This window comes from Mastacembelus armatus, chromosome 23 (assembly GCF_900324485.2).
Source record: "Mastacembelus armatus chromosome 23, fMasArm1.2, whole genome shotgun sequence".
Lineage (NCBI taxonomy): Eukaryota > Metazoa > Chordata > Actinopteri > Synbranchiformes > Mastacembelidae > Mastacembelus > Mastacembelus armatus.
This window is the reverse complement of record NC_046655.1, coordinates 6,567,756-6,578,265: the sequence shown is the minus strand read 5'-3', so window position 1 is coordinate 6,578,265 and position 10,510 is coordinate 6,567,756. Positions and strand designations below refer to the sequence as shown.

General features: G+C 39.2%; 1 protein-coding gene across 1 annotated transcript; it reads left to right on the top strand.

Annotated features, from left to right (window-relative positions):
* Nucleotides 1-547: 547 nt before the first annotated feature.
* il17rel (interleukin 17 receptor E-like) lies at nt 548-10,097 on the top strand. Its single transcript, XM_026326726.1, has 18 exons — nt 548-893; nt 1,965-1,992; nt 2,544-2,693; nt 3,909-4,015; nt 4,444-4,558; nt 4,850-4,894; nt 4,997-5,136; nt 5,393-5,464; nt 5,577-5,631; nt 5,745-5,908; nt 6,743-6,787; nt 7,292-7,349; nt 7,527-7,672; nt 8,013-8,072; nt 8,171-8,228; nt 9,037-9,168; nt 9,772-9,819; nt 9,920-10,097. The coding sequence occupies exons 1-18, from the start codon at nt 780-782 to the stop codon at nt 10,039-10,041; spliced, it is 1,659 nt and encodes a 552-aa protein (XP_026182511.1). The 5' UTR covers nt 548-779; the 3' UTR covers nt 10,042-10,097.
* Nucleotides 10,098-10,510: the final 413 nt, after the last annotated feature.

The following is a 10,510-nucleotide window of genomic DNA, read 5'->3' as shown; positions in this document are numbered from 1 at the left end:
TACAAGAAGCAAATATTGTATGTCTCTGCACGAACACAAAAGACTGTTAGTAGTGTTGTTTTTATGGTAAATTACAGTAAAAGTTTTCTTTCAGGAAACTGATAGCACCACATGTGTTTTGTTTTTTTTTCAGTAGAAGTGGAATTTTACAGCATGAATTGAAGCGGTAAAAAAAAATTAAGTTGAGATTTTGGGTTTTTTTCCCAGTAAATCCTGAGGCACACTGTTTGTGTATGAGTGTGCATATGTGTGGGTGAGTGCAGTGGTGGTGGGGATGCAGTACTGTTTCCACTTATTCATGGTTCTTTGCTATGACAGTCAAAAAGAAATTTTTAGTGTTCTCATAAGTGCCAACTACAAACAATACGTGAAGAAGAAGGTGAGATGCTGTGCAGTATGACTTGTATGACAGTAACTCTACAATGAAACCTTTCTGGAAATGTTGCTAAAGAAGAAAAATCCCTTATGTTTGTGTCTCTATTTCCCACACTCAACCAAGGCCCCGCCTCCTATGTTTAAATTCACTCCAAGCTGTGTGTCTTTCCAGTTTGCTCAAGCACCCTACATGCTGCATATCATCCCATCCTGGACAAAGCAAAGAAAAGAGCCTCATTGCCGTTCACCTAACTAGACCACCAGCCAAGACTCACTTGACCCAGGCACTGAACGCAGCCAGAGAAGAAGAAAAAAAGAGGAATATAAGGAACAAAAAGAACAAGAAGTGACTGATTACAGGAGCTGGGCAAGCAGAGAAGTGGAAGAAGTGCTGGCTGCTGAAAATGATTCTGTGGGTTGCCTTGCTTGTGTCTCACTGTTGTCTGAGGCTGAGTGGAGCTGCAGAAGAGAGCACAAGACTGGAGAGGATAGAAAAATGTGCCACCAGGTGCTCTCAGGTAAAGCAGCATCCTCTGAAGCATTAACACCACAGAAAAATGCTCATGAATTTTAACTATGTTGTTTTCCAAATGTCCAAAGAACTACACCCATGTTTATAGTATTGCTACTGTAATTACTACATTTACATTACTATTACTATATTACATCAAAGAAAAGCATTGCAGTTTGTTTACCTTGAGTGCCCTACAATTAGGGCTATTACACACTGATTTCACAACATTCAAAAAAGAAATCGATCCCAGTATCATTGTCAGTTCTGTATAGTTTTGCGTAAGTATGATTATTCCTCAAAGGCATAAGTCAATGTGGTCAAACCCATGATCAAACCAATTTGTAATAGTGTATGATTCACGTTTGTATAAATCATGCAAAATTGAGTGACTCAAGCATTCAAGCAACTTCTACAGAGTTGATTCTGAATGGACATGTGTTTGCTCCTTAGAGGCTACAGTTGGTTTTGAATCCTGCAGTCACTTAATCATTTACTCGAGGAGGAAATCAAAACAGATGCAAATCTAGTTGGGTAGAGAGTGGCTAGGTAATCGTTACAATGTTCTCTCTCGGTGACTTGAAGAGATGTGTTCATTATATGTGTACAAAACATTTCCTTCCAGATATCTGTCAGACATGACTTGTGCTGACTTTCCAAACATTATCTTCACTTTTATGGTTGCGAGATACCGGATGCTGTTTGGTCTCCTAAGTGATGATTTTAAAAAAACAACAAATATCAGTGTAAGAAAGGAATTTTTACCATGTTTAGAAAAACTGAAGCATTTAGTGATTAACAACATTCTCAACATTATACAAATTTGTTGCCATCAGTGAACACAATTGACATCATTGTGGGAAATGTTGCTGTCAGTTATTAAAATGTACTTGTTTCCTTGTTGAAGCTGCCACATAAGCACAAAAAAAAAAGTTCCTTACAGCCTGGTTATCTTCACTTCTGAACAGCTGTTGCTTGTGTTTTCTCTGAATGACTTTATTTACATCACAGAAAAGCTTAATAGAGTTTTGGTTTTTTTTTTTCACTTGAGTGCCTTTTTCTTCTTCTCTCTTTGCAGGGCCTTAACTGCAAGAACAAGCCAGACTGTGAGTACAGACGCTGCAGTATCGCAGCCTACTCATGCATGCACACAGGACATGAATCTGCACAATAACTCACTCAATGCAAATACGACAAGCATGAGTCAGTATTTAATGTATTACATGACTGTTATAGTGCGGTGAGTGCTCAGAATTATATTTGAGGCAGAAGAAAGTTTACAAAACCACATTAAGGATCTTGTGTGATATATATTATGACGTTGTACAGACAATGATGGAGGAAATTGCAGCATTTTTTTGTTCCTCCCTATCAATAGAGGAAGAAAGAAAGCACAACTCATAGATTTTTTTTCTTTACTAATCTGCTGAATTGATGATGAAAGTTCCATAGAAGCACACACCCTACATCCTTTAATGGGAATGTGAAGGTTGACACAGTTCAAATGGATATTGGCACTTTTTGGTGTGACCTAAGATGATTTTGTGTGACAAGTAAGCATTACACCATCAGTGTTTGTTTCTTTAAATGCATCAGCATGTTCCAAAAAAAATAATGTTTGTTTTTTTTTTTTTATATCTGGCCCTGTTCTGTGTAGATTTATTTCCTCCTCCATGTCAGAACCCTGCTGACGGCCTCAACGCCTCCTCTGTGTTCCACAACATCAGCCTCAATACAGTCATGAACTGTAAAGGGAGGCAGAAGTGCTCACTACACCTCAGAGTCAAAACTGTGTTACAACTTACTGGTATGTATTTGTAAGGACAAAGCATCTACAGCCATTATAGTGGTTCTGGGAAGTTTTACTCAGGTGTAGTTGTGTTTTTACTAATCTGATAGAAATCCTTTGTAGGTAGTGTTCAGATATTTGAGGTTGGACCAAAATGACCAACATCCACCCACAGAACTAACTTGTTAGTTTGCCACAGGTATAAGGAGGTGATAAGCATCTATAAATTAACAAAACACACCTTCCAGTAATTTTACATTCCTTTAATTTTGACTTCTTATCTGTTTTGTTAACGCCTGCATTCATGAATCACTTCAGTTTTACTCAGATTGAGTAATGGTGGTTGATCTTTACGGCATAAGACAGAATGTCTGTACTGCTTTTTGAGCAGTGATTGGTACCAAAAGTGATGTAAATTATTAGTTTTCCAGTGAGTAATATATAATTAATACATTTTTTAAAAAGTATTTCACAAGTAACTTTTCCACTGGACACTGGTAGGATGTAAATGAACAGTATTTTTTTGGTGTGAAATACCCTTTCCAGTATTTCACCAGATTTGACAATTTAAAAAAAAAAAAAGAACATCTTTCAGTGAATAACTTGTGGAGTATATAATCTTATGTCTTATGTAATTTGTGACAGGTCCAGGAACTAATGTGTTTGCTGCATGTTGGGTTAATGTCCACACCGTGTATACAATTACAGCATGTTCTTTATAGCTGTCGTCTTGACCTATTTACCTTTGTTTCGATGAGGAAGTTTTACATGCAATTCTGGGTGCAGCCAAACCAACAAGGAATAGCCATTGTTAGAGATGACTATCACCTCTGAAACAGAAACATTTGCAGATAAACAGTGAAGGAAGTATCATTTACAAAACCCACCACTTTCCACCATCAAACTTCTGCTTTGCATTTTTGGCAATATCAGATGTTGTTTTCTTTTCCTGCTTCTGAACACAGACCAGCTGATTTAATAAGCTGCTGTCTTAAACACACATGGCACACTTGTCCTAAGAAGCAGTTCAGTGATAATCTCTGCATCGTTCCATCGCTCAGCCAATAAAGTGGGACACACACTGTTCTTCCTCTGTGGCATTCAAACTGATGCCAACTCACAATGACATGCAATAATAGTTTTTTATGGTTAAATACTATTCCTCTCTGACACCCTCACTGTGTCCTGAATTCATCTACTGGCTTCTGACCTTGACACATTTTCTTCCCACAGACTCCATCCATGGCGTGTCCATCTGCACCGAGACCGCAGGGATGATGGTGAACTGTCGAATCTTCAGCTTCACAAAAGGGTCAAGAGAAAGAATGTCTGGGCAGCAGGTACTGGTAACAGCAGTGAAATGAGAAATGAATTAATTAACGTCTGACCAGTGTTGTGAAGAGTCTTCTGCATCAGTTAGTTGAAACGTTCAATAAATAAATAAATAAATAAGAACTTTTTGAGCACATATAAATGATCACTATTCCAGATTAAATCAATAACAGATCAGTCAGTTCCAGTTGCAAAGGGCAAATCTGTGGTGAATCTTTGTGTAGTATATTTAAGCTTTGAATTCTCAAAACACAGACTGGAGCAATTGCTAATTTTACACTAACACTTTCAGAATCACATGATCAACATTTTGTTCACTGTGACTTCAGTGTATGATATGTAGATGACAATGCCCATGTAGAAGAGTTTCCATGATGCTGTTTATTTACAGTAGCAGCCAAGTGACAATTTATTTTTATTTGCTCTTTCCTGGAAGGTGGAAATTGAGAATGACTGCACTGAGGTTTCTCCAAACCAGCATGTACAAGTCATGGTGAAAACTCTGCCAACTTTTTGTGGCTTAACCTGGACCGGCACCTATAATGCTCCAGGTGAGAACACGTGCATGTTTGCACAGCAGTGAAACTGAGAATCTGAAGGTGTAATGTATAAAAGGAGCTGAAGTCAATAGAGGGTGTTATTTAATCTCTTAAGCATTTCCCTGTACATGATAGCAACAAACAAAACACTACGCACACTTTAATCCACGCTTAGTAGGAAATGAACTAAAGTGGTTCACAAAGAGAAAATAGTAGTAGGTTGTATTACACACACGGGATCTCACGTGTGTCTTTCCACGTGACTGTGGTTAGTTGTTTAAAGTTTCTTGTTGTTCTTCACAGAATGCAGCCGTGGAGATTTAAGAAGACACGTCCCAGATTGCATTAGTAAGTGCATATTTTCTCTCAAACCAAGAAAAGCATCATTATATTGTTTAATTCGAAAAGTAAAAGTAATGCTACCTAATATTTGACCTTTCTGTTTTCCAGCTGGTAGACTATCATATAATATAAACCCAGAGAGGAAGGAGCTGAGCGTCAACGTGTCAGACATGCTTGAAGATCAAAACTACCACATCCGACTGTGCTACAAGGATTTCATCTGTATTGGCACAGGGGCCAGCAAACTGGTTAGTTCATTTGTATGTGGGAAAAATTAGAGCCAATATGTCATGTAGAGGTGTATCAGTGCTCATGTTAGAACGGACACATAAGAAAATCACTTTTCCAGCTCTGTCAGTTGCAGGAAGGACAATGAAGGGACAGAGAAGTGTCAGATCAAAGTGTCATTGTGTGATTCTGTGTGTTTGCACCAGGCAAGCAACTTGCTTGTACCGCACACAGAGAAAGACAGAAAAATATCACAAAGCTCTGTTTACCTTCCAGATAAAGAAGGAGGAACCTGTAAAGGGCGCCATGCTCCCATACTCTCAGCCTTTACCCTGCCTCTGCATCGAGGTAAAGTTGCTGTTAATGCGCCTTGTTTTATGCACGTTGGATCTGTTTCTCTTAATAATACATACTGTGAAAGGGCTTTGACATTTGATACTCATTCAGATATTTGTTACAGGGATGGTCAACTGTGACGGACGCCCCCAGAGTCCAGGTCTGCCCATTCAAAGACCGTGAGTCACTTAATTGTGTTTAATAATCAACAATTAAGTAGAAAAGAGAGAGTGTGCAGTGGCATTTCAAAACCAACCCATTTGTAAAAGATTGTCACCTTACCTCCCCTCAGGGCTCGAGGAACTGTGGTTTGGAGTTAACTTTGACCCACTGGAGCATACGCTTTCATGGAAGCCTGCCTGTCCTGTGACCGCTGTGGTCACGTTGTGTCAGAAAAGACAGGATGCTGTGTGTGTGGATCTCCCTCATGCGTCTCAGAATACTAGCAGACAAAAGGTACAAATCACTAAGCCATGAAATCAAGGTCACATGTACTTGAGAGCCAGAAATGTTGCCAAGGAAATAGAAGTGTCAAGATTATGTGATGGAGTACAGAATCTAAACACAAGACTGGTTCCTGGTTCTGTCTCACAGTTTAGTCATTGGCTCTTACAAAAATTACCTACCACAGTGGTGCCCAACACATACCAGTGAAGTGTCGGTAATTTGAATATGTCATGGACTTACTGGAGGAAAATGCTTTGTGACTCATCTGATCATGATTTATGATGCCAGTCATTTATGCAAAGAACAAAGTCTGCCAACATCCTGCCACTCTGACTGACAATGCTATTCAATCTACACCTTTGTACTATTACAAAACAGGATTTCCTTTATTTTCCAATAGGCCAGTAATCATCCCATGTATCGTAAAGATAAGTATTTACTGTGCATATTAACCTGTGTAACATCTTAAGACTGTGTGACTCACAGTGATTACTGTAATACAGAAGGAATTGTGGTAGTAAGAGTGATGCCAGGCCCATACAATATAAAGCCTATCTCACCAGTCGCCATACAAAACTGGCGCTGCACATCAAGTGCAGATCGTCACCTGATTCGAACCTGAGGCCGTGACAGCTGAAGCAATTCTCTTAGTATAAAAATAGCCAGTGACGCACAAAACCTGTCATCTGAATCCAGCTGACCTACCAAAACATTTCTGCCTGGACCCAAAACAAAAAAGGTTGAGTAGGCTACTGTAATGTTTAGTCAGTCTGCTCTCAACTAATCCCTATGGACATCTGCTTAAAACTGTTTTGTGTCATGAGTCTTCAATTTGTTTTTCAGATAACCTTCACTAAAGTGGATCCACACCCTCAACTGTGCATAAAGGTAATGATCGCATTACCCTGCTGGCTATTTAAGAGTGTCACTGTAGAAAAACCAAATCGTGTACTGGTTGGAGCAGTATGTCCATTTTTAGTAACAGGCTGTAGGACTTAAGAACAAGGCAAAGTGCCAATAGCAACAGTTGCTTTTTATATCAGGAGACCCCACAGTGGTTACTTCCATGGTAACTAACAACAAAACAAAAAAAAAGAAGCAAGGGGAAGTTATGTTCAGTGCTTTGTCTGTTTTACCCTTTTCACCAGTGAGAGTTAACTGGTAACCCAGCCACAAAGCAGAAGTGCTATTGTTACATGCAGTTTTATTGCATTTCCATTATGCTCTAATAGTGGTTACACTGTTCATTGGAACTGTTTAGTGTGGGTATAGCACAATGGCTGATGCTGATTAATAAGCCCTTTTAAAGGTTACTGCATGTTTAGTTTATGTGCTTTAGGTAACTGCTGCATGAAAATATAAAATATATTTATGTCTTATACATGTCTTCAGTTCACTGCAGGCTCTCAGTCCTGGACCAGGTGTCCCTTTGCTGAAGGAAGATTCCAAGGTACCACTTTTTCTCACATCATATCACACAAGTACCGTCTCATCACCAGAATGCTGTATCAGTCTATGACAATAAATGTAACTCACAGCCATCTAAGAGCCACATGCTCAGTGGACTTTATCTAATGCACTTTTGTAGATCTTCTCATTACAATGAAAGTTGTGCAATAATTTCCAGCATGGGAGGTCTTTGTGAAGAGACAACAGGGTGGTGAAGAAGTGAAGATGTTGTCACAGATCAGTGCCACTTTTTCTGTGGGTCTGTGTGCGAAGACTGCAGATCCTGCTGTGTGCCAGATCACAGGAACACGCATTGTGCATGTGGTGGGTATCATGGTATCTTTAAGGCAGTCCCAACAGTGCAAGGTTGAGGCAAGCCATGCACGTAATGTGGTAGAGACACAATTGTTGTGAGGTCTGTAATAGGTGTCCAATTAAGCCACTAAGTAGGCCAAAACACCCACCTCACATCATATTCATACTTATCCAGCTTTGTGTCATGTGTGAAAGCATCTGCATTTGTTATATGAAGGAGCTGTTACAACATGCACTGATTGCCCCTCTCTTATGTGAAACAGCACTGTGACACGGCAGATGTACAGAAAAATAACTCTTCCATGACTAAGCCTCTAAGAGTTTTTGTTTTTTTTGGTGTTTTTCTCAGGAAAAAAATAAAGCAGTGGGTTTAAACCTGACGGGGGAACTATGCAACTCTTGTCTGCAGGTATGTTTGTGTCGATAACAAAGCCTTTGTGGTACACAACATGTTCCTTCACATTTACACAGATAATGACTTTTTGACTGAATGGTTTTGTTGGACAGGTGAAAAGGCTCGATGTGGATTATGCTGCCACGGTTATGCACTGCCTTGAGCGATGCAGTAAGTGTGATTTTTGGGCTGCTGCTCCGAACACACCCTGAATTCTTTTGATTTCATCACTTCATCGGAGTCTGTCATATTTTCATTTCTTTACTTTCTCTTTAAATATTCTCCACCATCACAGTTTGAAATGCAACTGGTTTCTAACACTTTTTTTTTTTTAAATGAAAGGCTTGAATCAGTAATATGTTTGCTGTCACATTGCTTCTAATCAGCTTATTCTTGGTACTGTTTGGAAAAATGAAAGGATTCCCTTTACCAGGATCACTTACCCCACTTGAATTTTGTGTTTACGGATGAATGAAACTATTACATGTCAAGATAAGGGCTCTATGTGCTGTTCTCATGCATAGGTGAGAGCTTAAAAAAGAAACTCTAGAGATTAAGATGTACACAGGTTGTTTCATCCTATAGCGTCTTGAACCTGGAGCCCACAGCTACTGTAGCTAACATAATGATGGCACAGCAGGTGCAAAGAGTTAGCCTTGCTCTGGTTAAATATAATAAGGTCTGGCTACAAGTGCCTGTTCAAGCACTTTCATTTAATACCTCTTCCACGTTGCATGCAAAGGTAACAACATTTTCTGCAGGCTACAGCATCATATTGAGCAGATACAGAGTGATAACAGAGTGATATCAGACACAGAGTGATAACAGAGTGATATCAGATACAGAGTAATATCAATCGTGTTTTGTAGCCGTTGGCAAGAAGGCAATGGGTGTCTCCCAAAATGTCAAACTGTTCCTTTAAAAGCCTCATGTGTCCATCCTCAGATAGATCAGTCATCAGTCTTTATGTCTTTCACAGATCACTCGTCGTCGCTCAGGCCAGTTCTCACCAGTCGAACCTTTTGGGATTTGACCTGGATAGTGGCTGCGGCAGGTGCTTCCCTCGTTGGAATCGTAATAGTCACTCTGGTGCTCCTCGTACGATTAAATGGTATGTAGACAAGCACACTATCAAGCTCAGGCCTGGAGTATTATCTCCTGTGTTGACATATTGTAATGTAACATGTACCTAAATTGATTTAGGCACACTTCCAACAAGCATGTGGCACATTTCTCATACTCCAGCTCTGGGCTGGACTCAGTGAGCTCAGTCTCTGGCAAAAAGCCATGGAAAAGTGCTGGAAAGGAAAGAAACCACAGTCCAGAGTGGTCTAATGTTCAAAAACATGTATTATAAGTGTTTTCCCTCTCCTTGCCATCTGGGCGTATACTGCATGAAGCAACAGTATAATATAAATGTGTTAAGATATCCAAGTGCAAAACACCCCATGTGAAAAATGTCTACACACTTGCCTGCTGTCCATGTGGACAATCACATCACAGTAATATGCTCATGAATCTGCAGGTGTTGAACTGTAATGTACTCTGGAAACGATTCTTGTTTGCAAAGTGGACAACATTAGTTTGATTAAACAGACATGCATTTCCCTCATTTGATTTCCTCTGAATGGATGGTTGACACCAACCCAGATTTTTGAATAGTGCCAAAATAGTTCAATTCATTTTAATGAAATCCCAGTCTTCTTTTTTATAGTGTATCAGACGAGGACACAAACCAGAAAAGGAAATGAAAAGCAAATAGGTAACGTGATCACTTAATTTGTGCTGACTGTGACATTTACATTTTCAAATCGTTCACTTACGACATGAAACCTGATCTGAATCTCTGTGTGCTGTGGCAGATCCTGCTCTTGACTCTGTGGTCCCTGCATTACAAACTCAACCCAGTGTGTACGGACGGATACTTACCCCTGAGTCATCGCAGGGTGGAAACACTGAGAAGGCCAGCTTAATCTATGACTGAACTTAATGTTTGTGTTCCACTCACAAACTTGCTGCTTGCAATGTGCAGTAAAAAAACAAAAAAAAAACCCAAAAAACTGTAAAGTTGTTACACAAAGAAAACAAGTTCTCTACTGAATGCAGTGTGTAATTTTGGGACAGATATTTCAGATGTAATGTGTGTTCCTGAATGTGTTGGATAGTGTGCTTGTTACAGTTAGTAGCTGTTGTTTATGTTTAGTGTTGTTTTTGTCTAGTTTAACCTTTTATAAGGTAAAATAATAATGCAGTTTGCGGATAAATAGTTACAATCCTAATGAAAATTTCTATTTTCAATAAAAAAAGGCAAAACAAATTATTTTGTACAGTATAATACAACAATAATAATAATAATGTATGCATGTATTAATGCAAAGCAGCAATATTCTATGTTTAATGTAGTTATTTGAATTCAAAGGAAGTCGGCATTTTCTTTTCTCATGGCACATTAT

What these genes read in the sequence shown, in the direction of transcription:
- il17rel (XM_026326726.1), top strand. Translation starts at nt 780, where the DNA reads ATGATTCTGTGGGTTGCCTTGCTTGTGTCTCACTGTTGTCTGAGGCTG. An exon ending in ACACGTCCCAGATTGCATTA is followed by an intron (nt 4,895 to 4,996) that starts GTAAGTGCATAT and finishes TCTGTTTTCCAG; the next exon opens with CTGGTAGACTATCATATAAT. An exon ending in TACCCTGCCTCTGCATCGAG is followed by an intron (nt 5,465 to 5,576) that starts GTAAAGTTGCTG and finishes TATTTGTTACAG; the next exon opens with GGATGGTCAACTGTGACGGA.